Source organism: Stenella coeruleoalba, assembly GCF_951394435.1.
Source record: "Stenella coeruleoalba genome assembly, chromosome: 16".
Taxonomy (NCBI): Eukaryota; Metazoa; Chordata; class Mammalia; order Artiodactyla; family Delphinidae; genus Stenella; species Stenella coeruleoalba.
This window is the reverse complement of record NC_137162.1, coordinates 79932628-79953669: the sequence shown is the minus strand read 5'-3', so window position 1 is coordinate 79953669 and position 21042 is coordinate 79932628. Positions and strand designations below refer to the sequence as shown.

Here is a 21042-nt window from a genome sequence, read left to right as displayed (position 1 = left end):
AAATGGAAAGATATTCTGTGTTCTTGAATTGGAAGAATTCATATTATGAAAATGTCCATACTACCCAAAGCAATCAACAGATTTCATGCAATTCCTATCAAAATACCCATGACATTTTTCACAGAACTAGAACAGATAATCCTAAAATTCATATGGAACCATGAAAACCCCAAATTGCCAAAGCAATCTTGAGAAAAAAGAGCAAAGCTGGAGGTATCACACTCCCTGACTTTAGACTATACTACAAAACTGCAGTAATCAAAACAGCATGGTACTGGCACAAAAACAGACACATAGATCAATGGAACAGAATAGACAGCCCAGAAGTAAACCTACACACTTGAACTATGACAAAACAGGAAAGAATACACAATGGAGAAAAGACAGTCTCTTCTGCTGAGAAAACTGGACAGCTAAATGTTCTAAGAATGAGATTAGAACATTTCCTCACACCATATGTGAAAATAAACCCCAAATGGGGAGTTCCCTGGTGGGCTAGTGGTTAGGATGCCGGGCTTTCACTGATGTGGCCCAGTTCCATCCTTGGCAGGGGAACTGAGATCCCACAAGCCACATGGTGCAGCCAAAAAATAACAAAACAAAAACAAACAAAAAACTCAAAGTGGATTAAAAACCTAAGTGTAAGACCTGAAACCATAAAACTCCTGGAAGAAAACATATGCAGACCACTCTTTGACATAAATAGTGGCAATATTTTGGGGGTCTGTCTCCTAAGGCAAAAGAAATAAAAGCAAAAATAAACAAATGGGACCAAATTAAACTTAAAGGCTTTTGCACAGCAAAAGAAACCACTGTCAAAACAAAAAGACAACCTACAGGATGGGAGAAAATATTTGCAAACAATGTGACCGACAAGGGGTTAATATCCAAAATATACAAACAGCTCATACAATTCAATATCAAAAAACAAACAAACAATCCAATCAAAAAATGGGCAGAAGACCTAAATAGACACTTTTCCAAAGAAGATATACAGATGGCCAACAGGCACATGAAAAGATGCTCGTCATTGCTACTTATTGGAGAAACACAAATTAAAACCATAAAGAGATTATCACCTCACACCTGTCAGAATGACCATCATCAAAAAGTCCACAAATAACAAATGCTGGAGAGGATGTGGACAAAAAGGGAACTGTTGTACACTGTTGGTGAAAATGTAAATTCATGCATCCACTATGGGAAACAGTATGGAGGTTCCTCAAAAAACTAAAAACAGAACTACCATATGATCCAGCAATTCAATTCCTGGGTATATATCTGAAAAAAACAACTCGAAAAGATACATGCAGTCTAATGTTCATGTCAGCACTGTTTAGAACAGCCAAGATATGGAAGCAATCTAAATGTCCATCGACAGATAAATGAATAAAGAAGATGTGTGGGGGTGTGTGTGTGTGTGTGTGTGTGTGTGTGTGTATAATGGAATATTAGCCATAAAAAAAATGAAATTCTGCCATTTGCAATAAGGTAGATGGACCTAGAGTGCACTATGCTTAGTGAAATAAGTCAGACAAAGAAAGACAAATACTGTATATCATTTTATGTGGAATCTGAAAAATAAAACAATGAATGTATAAAGCAAAGCAGAAACAAACTCACAGACATAGAGAACAAACTAGTGGCTACCAGTGGGGAGAGGGAAGGGAAGGAGCAAGTTAAGGGTAGGGGATTAAGAGATACAAACAACTATGTGTAAAATAGATAAGTAACAAGGATATATTGTACGGCATAGGGAATTACAGCCATTATTTTGTAGTAACTTTTAATGGAATATAATCTGTAAAAATACTGAATCACTACGCTGTACACCTGAAACTAAAATAAAATTTTAAATCAGCTATACTTCTATTTTTAAAAATCTGGTTTGGAGATAAATTAAATATTTAAATTAAAAAAAAAGAATGATGATAGGAATGAATAATATCCATTGAATTAAAAAAAAAAAAAAAGAATCTGTGAGACCACACTAACAAACACAACAAAACTACAAGGCGGGGAAAAGGATAGCTTTTCTTCACAGAAGAATACCTATGAATAAATAGAAAATCACCATTTTTCAGCCATCATTTTGGTAATTATTTTAGGTAAGCATCATCAATTTTTGGTACAACCATGAGTAAAAATTTTGGGGGAATACAATAACATGTACAGTCTCCAGGTTTCTCCTCCCAGATTGTTTGTTAAATACAAGAGGAAATTAGGTACCTTTACAACAGAGAAATCTGGCCAACACCATCTTGACCAATGACCAAACTTATTGGCACTACCAAAGGGGCAATGACATTGGGTGCCTCTGATGTGATACAGGACAAGGACACATCACTTAGGTAGTATTCATGCCAAAAAATGCATAATCAGACACCTAATCTCAAGGATACAATTAAAAATCCAAATTGTGGGACATTTCTGCAAAACAACTTTTATTGCCACAAAAGAAAAAAATAAAACTTGAAGAACGTGTTCTAGAATAAAGGACAATTCAGAGACTTGACAACTAAAAGCAATGCATGATCCTCGATTGAATCTTAGATCCAGAAAAACAAAACAAAAAGCTCAGCTACACTGGACATCATTAGCATAACTGGGGAAATCTACATGAGAACTATGTATTAGACAATAGCATTACATCAACATTCATTTTTTGAGTGTGATGATTATGTTGGAGAATGTCCTTCTCCTTAAGAGACACACGATGAAGCTTCTAGGGGGAAAGTGTCTTGATGTTTGCAATTTATTCTCAAATGATTCAGCAAAATTTTAAATGTATAAATATATAAGACAGTGATGTGGCAAATGTGGCAAAACATTAAGAACTGGTGAATCGAAGTGAAGGGTATATGGTATTCATTGTGTTATATTTGCAACTTCTCTGTAGACTAGAAATTTTTGAAAAATAAAAATTGGGGGGCTTCCCTGGTGGCGCAGTGGTTGAGCATCTGCCTGCCGATGCAGGGGACACGGGTTCGAGCCCTGGTCTGGGAAGATTCCACATGCCGCGGAGCAACTAGGCCCGTGCGCCACAATGACTGAGCCTGCGCGTCTGGAGCCTGTGCTCCGCAACAAGAGAGGCCCGCGCACCGCGATGAAGAGGGGCCCCCGCTCGCCGCAACTAGAGAAAGCCCTCGCACAGAAACGAAGACCCAACACAGCCAAAAATAAATAAATAAATAAATAAATTTAAAAAAATAAATAAATAAATAATGAAGAAAACCTTTATGTAATGCTCTCCAAGAAAAAGTAGAAAAGGTAAAGTGGAAAAAACAAGGATACGTACAGATACGTGGTTGCATACGTATACAACCAAATAGTCAACCGAAAGTGTTGACCAAAGAGCCCGTGTGGGATAGATATTAGATTTCAGTGCGACTTCCGGGACAAACCACATCCAGAAACTTCTACGCGGGTTATGACAATGAGTGCGATGACCCTAAAATCCCTCACCAAAAGCGAGGATGTCATAGAGTCCAGAATGAGGGGACCTGTGAAAACTGTTGGAGGGGACCATGGCGCTCAGTGAGCCCTGCGTCTCCCTCCCCCACAGTCGAGAGGAAGGCGTCAGTGGGGCCACTCAAAGACTTACTATGGGTCCCCGACAATTTGGGCAGGGAGTCTGATGTCTGGTTCTTCCCAGAAGAGCTAAAAGATAAGAGACTGGCTGGCTAGCTGCTCGGATGGAGGGTTGAAGGAGAAGTTGCCATGTTGGGGTTGACCTGCTCTCCCAGAGTCTGTTCGGGGACAGGATATGTGAGTGTTTGCATGGACCCAGGAGTTCGCTGGAGCAGAGGAAAGCTGGGGTGGACCACCACATGCCAAGGAACTATGAAAAGAATAAGCAACCAGGCGGGATAAAGAGGCAGCAGCCCTCCTCCAAGAAACTGTGGGCGGGAGAGCCCTGGAAAAGAGAACTGGGTCTCTGCAGGACACGTGGAAGGACCTCGCCAGAGGGAGTCAGCTGGGACCGTGAGCCACGCTTCAAGGGCCGGGAGCCAGCTTACCACCGTGCCTGTCAACAGAGCACCTTCCTGTTCTTCTATGCCAAAGGCATCAGAACATTAGCCGGTGTGTGAGGGAAAAGAGTGAAAAAAGACCTTGCCATCCTCATACCCCTTCCTGCTTGGATCACCATATGGAAACAGACATTCTGAAATCCCCAGCAAGTCTGTGCTTTGTTACTTAAAGCGACTTAGAAGACTTTGTATTGCCTGTGACCTGAAGTCCTGGGGCTTGCACCTTTTTATCTAAGAGTAGAGAAAGAACTCCTCTACAGAGCAAATTGAATGGGACAGTGGATGACAAAGAAGGCTGCTTTGGGATTAAACCTAGCAGCCCCACATCACACTTCCATTCACATGTGTATAAAATGTCACTGGAAGAACACACAAGAGACTGTGTGTGGTGGTTGCCTCTTGAATGAGGTACTAGAGACAAGTGTGAGAGGAAAGTTAACTTTTCCTACATACTTCTTTGCACCTGTTCAGTTTCTGGATCTCCTCAAGCCCATGTGCAAAAAATAGATGGTCCTGTTGTGAAATTACCTGTATTCAATATGGAATGGCCAAGGGGTACCAGCTCCAACTGCCTGGCCTCTAATTCTGGTTAGGTCACGACTAGCCATGGATCCTGCAGCTTCTTACCCAACCTCTCCACGCCAGTTTCATCAACTGTAAAATGGGAATGATGACAGTGCCTCTCTGGGTTACTGTGAGGAAGATATGTTTTAGTTCATGATAAGCTCTTTTTTTTCTTTTTTTTTTTTGCGGTACGCGGGCCTCTCACTGTTGTGGCCTCTCCTGTTGTGAAGCACAGGCTCCGGACGCACAGGCTCAGCAGCCATGGCTCACGGGCCCAGCCGCTCCGCGGCATGTGGGATCTTCCCGGACCGGGGCACGAACCCATGTCCCCTGCATCGGCAGGTGGACTCTCAACCACTGCGCCACCAGGGAAGCCCCTATGCCAAGCTCTTTTAACAGTGCCAGTCTATCTGTGCTCAGTGAGTGTTGGCTGTTATTATTACCTGTAATAGTAATAATGATGATGATGTTAAAGGGGAAAGTCCATCAGAAGAAAAGGAAAAAAATCTGAATACCATTAAGAGCTAGTCCAGTTTTTACTTTCATGGGACGTAGAAAAGAGATTTAGAGTAGATAAAATGGGAATAAAGTTGGGTGGCTTGTAAAAGGAATCATCTGAGAGACCAAATGCTTAAAATCAGAAAACAATAATCACCTGATAAGTATCACCTTCCATATAAAATAAATCCCACCATCCAGCAATCCCACTCCTGGGAGTATACCCAGACAAAACTATAATTCAAAAAGACACAGGCACCCCTATGTTCACAGCAGCACTGTTCACAACAGCCAAAACATGAAACAACTATATTTCCGTTTTTTAAAAAAATTTAAGTAAATACATAAATCACACCAAGCCTATTAAATAAAGCATTAGACATTACGATTGGAAAAATAACAGTATATCTAAGGACAGCCGCATCAAAATAAAACTAGTCACTCACTGGGAGAAATTAAGGGAAGAGCCAGTGAGGTCAGAGACATAAATTTAACCACCAGAAAATGAGTCATGAACTTGCAATACTAGAACGGAAAGGAAAGGGGGACAGGGTACTCTTTTTGGAGAGTGCTGGGGAGGCCGACATCCTCGAACAAGGCAGGTACCCGTTCTTTTGTCACAGACACAAAACACAACTGGCTGGCAGACAACCATGTGTCTAAATGGCAGAAGATGAGGAGAGGCAGAAGGAATTTTGCAGGAAGGTGGCGACATCACTCAAGAAAGGCCATATAGAGAAGACTGAAGACGACTGCCCTAGGATGCCCTAGGGAGGGGGACATCCCTGGTACAAGTGCCTCCGCCAGGAAAGCAAAGTCCCCACGGAGCCAAGCCCTTCGTACACACAGTCCAAACAACCAACTGCAGCAGGAAAAATTTTAAGACAACCGCATGGGATGGCATTCAGCCCGAGTCTGGAAGCCCACGGCCCAAGGAAGAATGCCTTCAAGCATCCCTAAGCTGCAGCCCTTGCACTGCGAACCCACTCTGTGTCAGACAGATGAGGGAAGGAGGAAGGAAATTCAGACATTCAAGAGGATTATGGGAAAGTGGGGAGCATCGTGCATCTCAATGTGAGAATAACTAAGGTCCCCACAAGTAGAAGGACCAGACAATAAGCTTCTAGGAATCAAAGGAGACAAAGTACAGACCACGTGATTCAACAGCAGAAAAAGCCTGGCTTAGGAAGAAGCTGAATATGAATGCTAGGATTGACCAGGGTGAGAGATACGCTTTGGGGACCCGCAATGTACCAAGCAGTCCAACAAAGTAACAACAATCAAACGGACCAGCCAGGCCTGCAGTGTCAGGTTGTGCAGGTTGCATCCTGCACACGGGCCTCCAGCTGACAGGGTCAAATGGTGGCTGAACTCTAGTCCCCAGGTCCTGAGCCAGGAAAGGGTGTCTTTCTGGACAGACCACCTTTCCATGATTCACATAAACTCATCTTCTATGTTAGAAGTAGGAGTGAAAAAAGGGGTGGCCAAAGACATACAAGACCAAAAAAAAAATAGTTATGTACCCAAATGGTGAGTGGCCACAGACCGTGATAAAGTCACCGACTAGGTGTGACAATGACAGCTAGTGCGTGCAGAGCACCCACTGTGTATCTGGTGCTACGCGGCCCCATGACAGATAATCCCATTTTATTATTATTATAGCAATTAGAAGTGATGTGGTTCTTATCAAAAAAGTCTCCAAGGCTAAATTAAGAAGCAGAACTGGAAACACAGCAAGTCTGGCTAACAGACAAGAAAATCAGAGGAAGCAAAAGCTACAGCCGTAAAATAAAGGACAGGTTTTCTGTGTGAAAATCATGGATAACGTTGCCCCACACGGGGCCTTGAAGAATGTGAAGGCTCCACCTCATTTTTTCCACTACTCAGGTTGACCTTACTACCACCAGTATGATCAGAACTTCCCTTGATGAGGGGTCACTGTTTCAGGGAGTTCAGATGCCCTCGTGCACGGCAGGTCAGCAGCACAGTGCTCTGACAAGGCCACAGACTTGGAGACGACAGGACCTCAGCTAAAATTCTGAATATCACTACTCTTACTTAGATGGCCTTGAGCAAGTAACCCACTCCCTCTGGATCTCAGTTGCTTAAATCTATAAAGCGAAACTCGCTATCCCCATTTTGCAGATGAGAAAACTGAGGCCCGGAGAAGTGAAGAGACTTGCACAAGATCACACAATTGATAGGTAGTAGAGCAGGGACATCTTTTGACACTAGCCTGGTGCTGTCAGAACTTCTTAAGGGTCAGAATCATGCCTGTCCTAAAGCTCTATATGAATCTCTGTTGGTTATCTCAAAATAATAAGTACATGAACATGTGTAATAAATGAAAGGTTAAACATCTCTAATGACAAACGCATCTTTCAGTTGGTCCAAATTAAAAGTAGGCTGATATAGGACTTCCCCCCTGGTGGCACAGTGGTTAAGACTCTGCGCTCCCAATGCAGGGGGCCCAGGTTCGATCCCTGGTCCGGGAACTAGATCCCACATGCATGCTGCAACTAAGAGTTCACATGCCACAACTATGAAGCCAGTGAGCCACAACTAAGGAGCCCGCTTGCCACAACTAAGCAGCCCGCCTGCTGCAACTAAGACCCAGCGCAACCAAGTAAATAAATAAAAATTTTTTTTTAAGTAGGCTGATAATAAAACAAAGTAAAACTCTTTCCAAATTATCTCAATAGACCTAATGTTTTTAGGTACGTACTTCTGAGCATTTCTCAAAAATACATAGCTTATAAATGCTAATAAATAACTTATTTTCCAAACAGACCTAAGTAAATGCTGGGGCTTAGAGATCAGTTTGCCTCAGTAATTAATAATAAAATTTTAATTTACATTTCAAGGTCCCCATTAAGTAAAAGGGTGGATTCTCCCTGCAGTGGAACTGTCTTGACTAAACATGTTTAATCGAATTGTGCAAAACCCAGAAAAGTTCAGGGCCCCTTAAAAAACAGAGCTTCAGCAAGCAGCCAGGGATCTTTTTGGACAAAGTTCTCATAAGTGGAACAAACTGAGAAAGATGTTAAAAATCACAGGCAGCACTGAAGTGCAGAAAAATATATTTAGGCATCAAAACCCAGAGAACAGAACCCTGCCTTGGGGAAGAAGGGTCTTTTATTTCTAAAGTTATTTTCAGAGACCGGAAGACCAGAGCAAGAAAAGGACTACCTGCATTTTTTCCAATAAGATAGGCTATATATTAAAAAGCAGCCGTGTCATAAATGCATTCACATAAAATGACTCTGTAATCGTTAAAAGCACACTGGCATAAAAATATAGAAATTTTAGTATAACTGGTTTGATGTAAGAATAAAAGTATTTAAGGTGTCAGCTTTTTGCTTTCTAAACTCTTGAGATTTAGCCAAAAATTATTTTGAAATATCATTCAAGAGGACCTTAACTAAGGACAATTTCCTATTTACAAATATAAAGTAGAAATCAAGCTACTCAGTGAATCATAATTAGGCAGAAATTAAGGGTTCCGAGCATATGCCTACATCCAATCTTAAAAGGAGTTATGTAAAAATGAGCCCATACTCATAAAAAAACATCTGCAGGGATATACATTAAATGTTACTCAGGTTGTTGCTAAGGAGTGGGATTAGATCATTATCAGGAAATACTCAAAATATGTTGTGAGGTAGACAACCTAATGCTGGTTGGAAGAGAAAGAGAGGCAGGTTGATTTTATTTCTACCAGTTTATTATGTGTGAGATCATTGCGAGGCAAATGCAGGGCACTTTGCTAGGTACAACAAGGAAGACCAAGATGAATCAACAAAATCAAAAACCATGTCCTCAAAAAATCAAAAAAGCTCACGACCCAGGAGCAGAGGTAAATACATGTTCCAACAACGAAGTACAGAATTCAAAATGTGCCACAGTACTGACATGAAATACAGAATGGTATTAGGGCAAGAGAGAAGAGAGATTAATTCTAGATAAGTGGGATCAGGGAAGCCTAGACAGAGATGGCCTTTCCAGTGGGCTTTCGATTTTGGCAAGTGAATGATGGGGAAAAAATAAAGTCAGTACTGAGAAGTACTTTCATGCATTCATTCAATCAACTGTTCATTAATTCATTCAGTTCTCTATTCATTCATTCATTCAATCCTCCTAGGCACCCTATAAGGCAGGTACTCTTAGCCCTGCTTTACACGCTCAAGCTTGCTTGAGCTCACACAACCAGTAAGCAGAAGAACCAGGACTGAACCCAAGCTTGTGTCTCTCTGCTGCGCTGCCCCTCTAGACAAAGAGAAAACAACTGGGCCCTATAGGCTAAGGAAACAGGATGAACAAGGTCACAGAAGAGGAAACTTACATTTATTAAAAAGAAACCATTTATTAAAGGGTCTCCATGGATTAGCCGCTGTATGAAGTGCTTTTTACATGGAATTTACTTATTTTTCCCATGAAACGGTCATTATCACATCTATTTTAAGGATGACAAAACGAAGATTTAGATAGGTCAACTATCGGGTCAAACAGCTCATAAGTAGCAAAACGGAAATTTACACCAGGTCTGAGTCCAATCCCAGGTCAAGCCAGAAAGATGGATAGCTTTAGGTGCTTATTTAATCCCTAAAACAACACTTCACAGCTGGTCCTAGTGTTTTTCTCATTTCACAGGTAAGAAAATTTAAAAAATCAGATAAGGTAAAAGTAACTTGCCCAAGGTCAGAGAACTGGTAAGAGGTGAACCCAAAACTTCACGTAGGCAGCCTGACTTCAGAGCCAGAATTCTGATCCTGTGACTAAACCACCAGAAAAACAATGAATGCAAGCCAAATCACAGACAACTTCTAATGTCAAACTGGGACTCTGTCAGCTATGCAAACTCACTGAAGATTTTTGCTGTGGAGAACATGATCAAATGATGTTTTAGGAATAAAGACCTTCAGTAGACATATCAAAATTAGATTCTTAACATTTAATATGACATGGAACACCCTGCTTGTAGAGCTTTTCAAATAAGGTTAAACATTGTTTCAATAAGGTTTGTTTACCTAAGAAGGTCATCTGTGTAGTTACTCAGCAAGCACTCAACTGTGTAACCTCCCTAAAGGGTCAAGTAAATTACATTAGATTTATCCATCATTACATTTTTCTACAGATTTCTTTACACAGTGATGTGGAAATTGCAAATTGAGCAACTAATCATAGAACCTGCCTTCCCAAAGCAAAACAAGAAAGGAGGAAAGGGTGGGGGGCTTCCCTGGTGGCGAAGTGGTTGGGAGTCCGCCTGCTGATGCAGGGGACGCGGGTTCGTGCCCCGGTCCGGGAAGATCCCACATGACGCGGAGCGGTTGGGTCCGTGAGCCACGGCCGCTGAGCCTCCGCGTCCGGAGCCTGTGCTCCGCAGCGGGAGGGGCCACAGCTGTGAGAGGCCCGCGTACCGCAACAAAAAACAAAGAAAGAAAGAAAGGAGGAAAGGGGGTAAAAGATCAACAACGGAAACAGGTTTGCTTTTAACATTTCGTTTTTGCCTTTTGGCTATCATGCACAGCAGCTTCTACCAAACATTACCACAAGGTACCCAGCTGAGAGGCCTGGGACTGTTCACAGACAAAACAGGTTCAACCTTCCACAGCAACACGCAGAGTCTGACTCATCGGAACAGCTGGCATCAATTCTTAATGAGTCCCAGAGCCCCCAAAGTCCTTCCTACTTCTTTTTCCTGCCGGAGAGCCCCTTCTCCTTTCCCTTTACTTTCTCTGTCCCAAATTCCTGAAGACCTTCCCCATACCGCCTCTTAGGGAATCACTGCCAATCCTTTCCATCCCGAGGCCGACTCGGAGGTTTCCCCAGGGCTTGAACGCCGCCACTCACCAGGTGCAGGGCCAGGGGCAGCAGCAGCAAGAACAGCCACAGGTAGAGGTGGCAGCTGTTAGTGAACTTGCTCTGGTCCGGGTCGTGGTACCAGCCCCCGGTGAGTGCGGCCCACACGCCCTGCCGAAGCAGCAGCAGCACCCGGGACGCCATGCCTGCGCCCCGGGGCCGGCGCGCGCCGCGCGGCCCGCTGCCAGCCGTCCGCTGCCCGGACGCTCTCAGCTTTAACACGCGGGCCCTCGCGCGGCGTCACGGACGCCGCCGCCGCCGCCGTCGCCGCTGCCGCCCCCTCCAGCTCCTTCCGCCCCACGACCGAAGCTCCAACTGCTCTTCTGCCCGCACCCGCGAACCGCGGCGCCGGAGCCGGCTGCTGCCGCCGGGCAGGTGGGCGCCATGTCCGAGGGAGGAAGGATTTTCCCAGGGTGCTCAGAGGCGGCTGCTGGGAGGATGCTCCAGAGGCTCCTCCCAGCGCCCGCCTAGAGTCACTCCGTCGGCCTTCCTTGGGGGAGGGCGGCGAGGGGGTCGCGAGGGTGAGAAGAATTTCTTGAGTCCCTCCAGCCTCTTCTCTTACCTCTGGCAGCTCCCCCCTACCTCTTCACCTCATCTTCCTATAAGGGAGCGTGGAAAGCTTAAAAATCAAAGATGTTCTCGTGCAGAAGAGACAAACCAGGACATGGTCCTTTGCCTTTTCCTTTTTTTGCAGCCTGCACCAAAATAGTTATGTAACTCCAGCTCCTGTCACACATTCCTCAATGTAATTTCTTGCCCTGAGCACTGCCTGCCCAGCTTCATTCTCCTTAACTGACCACTCACCCCAGACGTTCTACTAGCTAAGCTCTACCTGCACCCTTGACCCTGATCTCTTTTCCTCCCTGACCTTTTCTCCTCCTCCCTTGCTGTTGTCCACCCTGGCAGATAACGAAAATAACCACCTTTGGGGAATAATTTCAGGAGCTTCAGTTAGGCTACCTGCCTTTTTATATATTTCCTAGAACATAATCCCAGGCATCAATCGGGTATACTGTTTAGATAGGAAGACCCACTAGAAGGTATCACTGAACTAATAATTTTTAAGCTTTTATAGTAGAGAAATTTCAGATTCTCTTCTGAAAGCAGGTTTTCGACAGGGAAGAAATAAAGAGGAACTTGCTTTCTTAGAACGAGGAGAGGAAGCTCTCATTATTAGTCACTGATAACCTAAAGTAAATGAGCTTCACGTTGTTGCAGCGAGCAGGCTTTGGGACGCGTGGAGATAAAAGGGAACACGACTTCCTTACGTGTGAGCAGCATTAGCTTGTGTGAGTTAGGGCCTTTGGGGAAGAAGGAGGATGAGAAAGACGCTCTGATCCCCAAACATGTCTTTTCTGCATCATGCTTACCTCACCTGATATGTGCACCTGTATATGCCCCGGCCACGCTCTGGTCTGCAGCAGCTTTTGCTCTTGGCCACCTTAGGCAGGCCCAGTAAAGGCATACGCCTCCTTATGCGGAAATGAAACAAGGGGAGGGCCATCCTGAGGAGCAGGTCTGGGACGTGGAAGTCCGATGTCACGCTGGTGTGTAAGCCTTCAGCTTTAACCGCTCTTTAATCACTCAGCATTCATCTGTAGGAATGACTAACCAAAATATAATAACACTGCTTTCTGTACTGAAAGAATCATTTTCTCAAAGGTACAGAGGATGCTTGTTTTATATGGACTCATCGCTTGAAACCTACCAGGCACGCTATACATGTTTAATGAATCAATCAATCGATCGATCAACTCCACAGAAAAGACCCACATTAAAGGATTACTTTCACGTGCTTGGGTCCAGAAGAAATAGGTCCATTCTTGCACTGAAGGAGTGCCTTTATTCATTCTGATTATTCATCCTTTATTCATGCCTGATTCATGGGAATATTTATTGAGCACCTTCTGTGTGCCGGGCATTTTGTTGAAGGAGAGAAAGCGAATATAAAAAATATATAGTCCCTACCATGAAGGAGTTCACAGACTACAAGGGGAGACAGGCAAATCAACAAAGACTTGCAATTAAATGTGCTGTATGCTACAATGGAATTGAATACATGTCTCCTCCTGGAGATGCCCATATGGAAGGCATACTGCTGGAAGGTACGTCCTGCCCACCATCCCTATGCTAGGAGCCACTTCAAGGATGCAGCCTTGAGAGAGTAATGTGTGGTTGAGACCATATGGACCGTATACCTGACTGAACCCCATTAAGGCCTCTATATAAACTCTTTAAGTTTCTGGCGGGCAGGCGTGGAGATCTACCTGTCTTGTGGCCACCCAAGACAAGCCTCGTATGCAAGTTCTCTTGCTTCTTAAACCTGCCACCTACCAATCAGGAGTGGCTGCCTCTTTCTTCATCTCTTTCTTGGCTTCTTTTAGATGGATTATGTTTTATTATTGAAACTTTTTATATTACCTTGAAAGTCATAAACCTGTAAAGCTTTTTTTAAAAGAGGTCAGAAATATAAAGTAAGGTATTTCTTTTTTTTTAATTAATTTATTTATTTTTGGCTGCGTTGGGTCTTTGTTGCTGCGTGTGGGCTCTCTCTAGTTGCGATGAGCGGGGGCTTCTCTTCGTTGCGGTACGTGGGCTTCTCATCGCGGTGGCTTCTCTTGCTGTGGAGCACAGGCTCTAGGCACATGGGCTTCAGTAGTTGTGGTGTGTGGGCTCAGTAGTTGTGGCTCACAGGCTCTAGAGTGCAGGCTCAGTAGTTGTGGCGAATGGGCTTAGTTGCTCTACGGCATGTGGGATCTTCCTAGACCAGGGCTTGAACCTGTGTCTCCTGCATTGGCAGGTGGATTCTTAACCACTGCGCCACCAGGGAAGTCCTAAAGTAAGGTATTTCTAATGGAGGTAGAATTATACAGTAGAGAGGATAACGTCAGGACGTGGAGGACACACGTGGAGAAGGAGTACAGAGGAGTGCAGGCGTAGGGTAGGTCCTTCGTGTAGGAGTCGGAGGTGAAGCAGAGATTATTTATAATGATGCAGGGATTTCATAGAGCATCCATAAAGAATTTGGAGAGAGCAGAGAAAAGACAGGCTCATCCTCAGTCAGTAGGCATGAAGAAGTATGGAAATAAGGACAAGACTGCATTTAGGAAAAATTCCTAATGAATAGAATACTAACCCTTCACTCCAAGATCACTTGAGATTTTCCCAAATATGCCTCATTCTGCCTAAGAGTAAGCATATAATGTAAAACACATTTTTGGTTCTTTTAACTGCACATTATAACTCAAACAGTCAAGTTTGAAGTAGAAAACACCAGTTATTATTATTGTTGTTATTGTTGAAAACAGTGAAGAAAAAAAGCAGAGTGGCCTTTACTCATTTGTAGCACTAGGTGGCACCAGAGCGCTGCATCCGAGGCAGTAAAATAGAGCCCGTGGCTGACACAGCAAAGCAAGAAAAGACTTTAAACGAGGGGGAATTCAATACTCTGGAAAGCTTGCCTCCGAAAGGACACTTCTTCTTTCACCTGATTAGTTTATGCATGTCTTCTGAAGGCCACTGTGGCCTTTATTTATCTAAAACAATTTTTTAACCTTATATACAAATTAGTGTCCCTGAAGAACAGAATAGAAATAGGACCCAAAGTATATTCTAAAATCTAATTTTAAAACTTTTCAGAAATAAAAGAGGACTTTACCTAAACATTAAAAGGGTGCATCATGCCCCTACCCCCAAAATGACAAAAAAAAAAAAATGAACCTTAAGATAGATCCTAGGGCAACTGACATCTCCAATCAGAGCAGGACCTTGGTGAACTCACTCTCCCACAAAAGCAATGAAAATACAGGCAGAGCAACTAAGAACAATCATTTCAGAACCCTAAAAATTAACCAAAGCCATAGATTGAACTGCAAATCATCCATCCAAGAGGAACTATTGAACTTAGGTAAGACAGTAGGGTCTGTGACATTTTAACAGGGGCTATTCTCACCCCTCCTCCATCCCAAGCTCAGTGACCCACCCTACAGAACCCTATGAAAAGATAAAAGGGCGTCTTTAGGCTGAAATTAAACGACACTAGACAATAACTCCAATCCACACAGAGCAATAACAAGCACCCGTAAAGGTAACTACGCAAGTACATATAAAAAAAGTACAAATATATTTTTGTTTATAACCCCTCTATTCTTATATCTGCTTGTAAACACAACTGCATAAAGCAAGAATTCCTGTCCAGTTATTCTTTTAATAAGCAAGATATACATTTTTATTCTGTGAAGGGACTAAATTTTGGGAGTTTACTTGTTACTGCAGCACAACCTACCCTAATACAGAAATTATTACCTTGAAATAGTGTACAAATGTAATAAAACCTAAAATAGTTGTCATTGGCTTAGTGGCTGTTGAGCAAGTGAGGAGCAAAGGAACATCTTGCAGGCTGGAAAGATGGAGACCCAAGTTATGCAGCATTAAATTATTTCGTAAAAGTGTCCTCTTCAGGGACTCAGATGACCTACCGACAGCTACTGAGCCTATGACTCTGGAGAAAAAACTCGGGAAAGAAAAAAAGAAAGAATGTGTGTGCACATTGACTGTTCCCGGTTGCATTTAGCAAAAAATAATTGAATGATTTCAAAGCAGAACACCAGGGCCCTGAATGGCCTCAGCATGGCGTAGCTGATTCACCAGCCTAAATGCCTGCTTCTTACTTGGAAATAAATTACAATAGAAATAAATTAATTTCTATTGCGTTGTTACTAAAATGGGGGATCCATTTGCTACTGCGGCTTAGCCTACCCTAGTTAACACAAGAAACAATGAAAATAAATTAAGCATTGAACTCAAGGAAAAGAATAACAACTACAAACCCAAGGAAAGCAGATGGAAAATAGTAATGAGTATAAATGCAGAGATGAATCATTAGGAAAAAGAAAAACAATAGAACTAATAAATAAATACAAAACCACAAAAGTTTTGTTGGAGGAAGGGCAATAAAATAGATAAATCAGTAGCTCATCTGAACAGAAGCAAAGGTAGAAAGCATACATAGGCAAAAAGAGATAAAAAGGAGAAAACAATAGAAAAGAAAGAAATTTAAATAATCATAAGGGAATACTTTGCTACAGAGTATGTAAATAAATGTGGGAACCTAGGTAAAATGGGTAATTATCTAGAAAAGTTAAATTACCAAATCTCACCCCAGAAGAGAGAAAATCTAAAGCAAACAATGACCTTATGGAAGAAATAGAGAATATTATAAAAATGGTACACACTCAAGAAGCACTAGAGCCAAACTCTTGCAAAGCAGATTTGTACATAAACTTTTATAATTCCAGTGTAATTTAAACTGTTTCAGAACACTGAAAAAGAAGAAAGGCATTTCCAAATCCTTTACATGAAGATAACATAACATACATTCCAAAAATCAAATAAAACGTCATAACTATACCCAATCATGAGTATGAATATTCATGCAAAAATCCAAATTAAGTATTAGCAAAGTGAATGCAGCAACACATAAAAACCAAAGGGAGATTCCTTCCAGGAATACAAAGATGATTCATCACCGAAAGGGTACCCATTAAAGGAGGTAAATTTAGGACGTCCATTATCAAAATCATTATTTCATGTGGTCTGGGAACACTGGTCAAAGTATTAGAGAAGATATCCACATGACGAAAACCTTAAAGAGCTATCAAAGGACACAAGCAAACGAAAATACTAAACAAATGGAAGGGCATAGAAAGTTGTGAGCCTGGAAGAGTCAATGTTACAAAGCCTTGGTGAATTAGTTTGCAACACCTAACATAATCCCAATTTAGGAAACCCAAAAGAACGAACTAAAAATACACGCCACAACAGGGATGAATCTTAACGAATACAAGCTATTGAGCACCATAAACTCAGAAGAGTGCACACAATATGATTCCATTTCTATAAAATTTGAAGAGAGGGAAACCTAATTCATGATGTCAGGACAGTCCTGGAAGGAAGAGCAAGGAGTTCCTGGGTTTCTACTGGTGCTCTGTTTCTGGATCTGGGAGCTGTTTACACATGTGATGTTAGTTTGTGTGCCGTAGAGATAAATAAGAAGAATTGCCAGGAAAATTCTGGAAACGAATATTAGTGAGGAAGATTAGCCCTAACCAATACTATAATATTGTGTTCCTAGGGCACAAGTAGACAGAAATGTCAGTGAGCTAGAAGGATGGAGGGGGGTTGGGGGGGGAACACTAAACAAAAACTTATGGAAAATCATTTTTAAGAATTAAGGGAGTCTTTTCTACTATGACCTGGAATCCATAAAGGAAAAGATTCAACTACATAGAAGTGAAAAGAAAAAGAAAAGGAAATATCTTCATTAAAAAAAAAAAAATCACAGATAAACCATAATGGAAAAGAATATTAAAAAACTGCATGTATATGTATAACTGAATCACTTTTCTGTACAACAGAAATGAACACAACATTGTAAATCAACTATACTTCAGTTAAATAAATAAATAAAAATAAAGTGTTCAACAACAGCAAAAAAAAAATCACACAAAGAGAAAAAATCTAGACACACCAGTAAAAATATGTGCACCTCATATTTAAGTCATATAGACAAGTCATTTAATACACACAGACCTCCTAAAAATCAACAAGAAATAAGACAAGACCAACCAAAAATGGACAAAGGGAAAGAACAGACAGTTCACAGAAAAGTTAATTCAAATGTTAATTCAAAAGTTAATTCAAATTCTTTTCAGACTCAAATGTCTGAAAAGATGTCAGTCTCAGTCACAGTAAGAAAATATTTTTTAAAATATGGCTGCAAAAATAATTAGAACACACACATATAGCAGATTTTCTAGCTTCTTTCTAGATGGATTCTAAACATGGAAAATATTAAAAGATGGAGACAACTAGTCAAGGGAATAATAAACTGCTAAAAGAATATAGTTTCACTTGAAAAAGCAGACTTAGAATCCATCAAAGAAGGAAAAATAAGGTTTCCAGTACCAAACCTAATATTAAAGAAAATCAATATCCAGTATAAGTGGAAGCTGGGGCTCAGATTCTACCTGTTGAATATACCATAATTGTTCATATTTTTTTAACATGTTAAATTTCTAATCTTTGAGAGGCTGCATTTGTTGTTGTTGTTTTTTAGTGGTATTCTTACTGTTATTATAGAAAACCAGTTTGCCCAAGAGCATTATTAGAAAAGAAAATCCTCCCTGAAATAGATACTCCCTGGAGGATTTCCCTCACTGAACCCTCAACTCTATCAAGTGACTTGAGAAAAGATTAGGAAGACTTCAAATAATCCCGTACGTAGCAACCACAAAACAATACTTGACAGTTACAGGACACATTTCAGTTTTCAAAGTACTTCACATTCATCAGCTCCTTCAGGTTAATAAAACCAACCTAAAAGGTAACAATAACACCCAGAAAATCAGGAAGTTCACATGATGACGCAGATGCTGTGGCTTTGGGCCCTGGAAATTCTTACAGAAATTAAAACTAACACTGAGGCAGGAGAAATCGTGGCAGCAGGAATGGATGGAAGCAGGGTGCTTATAACTGGTATGTTCCACCTTTATGTTTAAAGGAAGAAAAGGTCAGCTGGGTTGATTTAAGATTTCTGAAGAAATTTCAGCAGAGATTTAAAAAGACTTAGAGAAAGAGATTACTTCATCAAAGAACCTTGAACCATGTAGATCAGTGCTGAATTAGCATATGCTGAAAGCAGTAATTAAGAAAAAAAATTCTTGGATTTATTTAGTGTTTTTCTTCTAAGAATTTCAAAAGAGCTGTTTAATTTTGTTATCATTAATTCTCATGGTACTCCTCGTATTCTTAAGTGAGTATGTTAATATTCCTCTAATTTTATATGTAGATTAAAAAATTGGGCTGTTGAAACCAAAGCTCAAGGTCTCTAAAAAGGTCAGTGGTGTAAATTTGTTATGTGTCTCAGTCTATTTTAGGAAGGTTAGACCCCCAAGATAGATCTGATGTGCAGGAAACCATCATTTCCATAGAATGAATACCATAAAAGAGCACAACAGAGTAAATTTGTTCAGAGTAGAAAAGTCAGCTCACAAAAACAGACCCATGAGTCTGTGAGCCATGAGTCCAAGAATTAGACATTCTGATCAAGAACATGAACTTACTGTATGTTTTGTAATGTAACTAGCAAGCTGATGGCACTCAATAAAAATGAAACATAGCAAGTATAAACCCATTAGCCTATGGTTTATTCACTACAATGTTAGGAGGATGAGTTGCTCTTTTTTTTTTAATCATCTTTGTCCTCTGTTTAACATTTCTAGCAGTTTATGAAGAATTAGTCATTATATTTGAAGAGTCTAGTAAATTACAAATAAAAGAAAGCTAATTCCGATAGGACAGAATGTACAAAAATGGCAACTCAGAGCGGAATGGCAACCTTCCTATCTCAGGTCCAAGGTCATGAGCTTTGTAGCTTTCCTTTAGAAGGGGTATCGTAAAGAGTTTTAAAAAGACCTTGGCTTTCTGAAACCACTCAGGTTTTTACATTGTTATATTATTCAGTGAAGTAGTTCATTGTGCATCTGAGTAGCCCTGACTGGAATCTGTAACTTTAAGCGTGGACAGGCAAGGGGCCAGTCCTGTCCAGTGATTAAAGTTACAGAAATTCTAAAAATCATGATGACTCTGTCCAAAGCTGAAAGCCAGCTGAAACTTTGGGAATAAACAACAACCGGACACACAGACTGAATTCAAAGCTTCAGCACTTAGAGAACATGCCAATAAGTGTTAACTTATTATAATTGATGAATCATCATCGTCATTGTCATCATTATTATTATTCATTTAACCCCACATCTTTAAACTCATGAAAAGGAAGCCAGAGAACCGGATTATAGCACAGGGAACCATGTGCAATATCCTGTGATAAACCATAACGAAAAAATCACTTTGCTGTACAGCAGAAATTAACACAACATTGTAAATCAACTGTACTTCAATAAAAAATAAAGTAGTCTAAGTAAAAAACAAAACAACAGCAACAAAAAGTACTCCATGCTGCCTTTTGCTCACCACACCCACTTATAACTCCGCAGCTACAACATTGAGGTAATGAGCTGGGCCTTACCCTGACAACGGGAAAGTCAAAGTACATTGTGACCTCCTTTGTGGTATTTGCTCACTTAATCTTTCTCCAGATAATTGCTTGTCCAATCCTTTCTCTCCTTCAAGTCTTTGCTCAAATCTCTCCTTCTCAACGAGGCCATCCTGTCTACTCTGTTGACCACCACAAAATGCCCCAGTTCACTCCACCTTCGCCCCCATTCCTGATGCATATTTTCTTGCTTTCCTTTTTATTTTTACACAGTATTTATCAAATTCTAATATGCAATGTAATTTGCATATTTATTCTATTTCCCACCTACTGCCTTTAAAATACAAGTTCCATGATAAAAGAGAACTTTCTTTGTTTTGTTCACCTTAATATCCCAAGTACCTAGATTACTGCCTGACACTCAAAAAACAAAAAAAAAGATGAACCTAGTTTTTGTATATATTCTGTTCTATTACCTTTGCAAACTATCTCTATTATTACTTGGCTTTCTTGTGGCATGGTCCATGATGAATGAATATCAAGTTGGGCTTCCCTGGTGGTGCAGTGGTTGAGAGTCCGCCTGCTGATGCAGGGGATGCGGGTTCGTGCCCTGGTCCAGGAGGATCCCACATGCCGCGGAGCGGCCAGGCCCATGGGCCATGGCCACTGAGCCCGCGCCTCTGGAGCCTGTGCTCCGCAATGGGAGAGGCCACAACAGTGAGAGGCCCGCGTACTGCCAAAAAAAAAAAAAAGCATTATGTTTTATGATGTCATATGCCCAAGACCCTTGGAAATTACCATCCCAACTTTTAATTCTGAACACCCTGTGAAAATTTTAGAATTTTTCTGGCAGGTGAAGTTGATCTTGGATGGGAAAATATACCAAATGGAAGCCAAAAAAAAAGGATAAACATGCTTTCTGTTGAATTTTCCATTCGAATGGCTCCTCTATGAATAGTAATGAATATTAAAATAACACAAGCTAACATTTATTAGCATTAATTCAGCGCTATGCTTTAATATACTAGCTCAATG

The 21042-nt window shown here is 41.2% G+C and overlaps 1 protein-coding gene across 6 annotated transcripts in view; it reads right to left on the bottom strand.

The window, feature by feature from the left end:
- PCNX2 (pecanex 2) overlaps positions 1–20521 on the bottom strand; it is a 281732-nt gene extending 261211 nt beyond the window's left edge. For 5 of the 6 annotated variants that reach the window (XM_079900240.1, XM_079900241.1, XM_079900244.1 and 2 more), the window contains exon 1: positions 10944–11617. In XM_079900240.1, the coding sequence (XP_079756366.1) occupies positions 10944–11096 (153 nt within the window). In that variant the 5' untranslated portion in view covers positions 11097–11617. Of the gene's footprint in view, positions 1–10943; positions 11618–20483 lie in introns of those variants that run through there. The other variant, XM_079900242.1, reaches the window with a different exon arrangement.
- Positions 20522–21042: the final 521 nt, after the last annotated feature.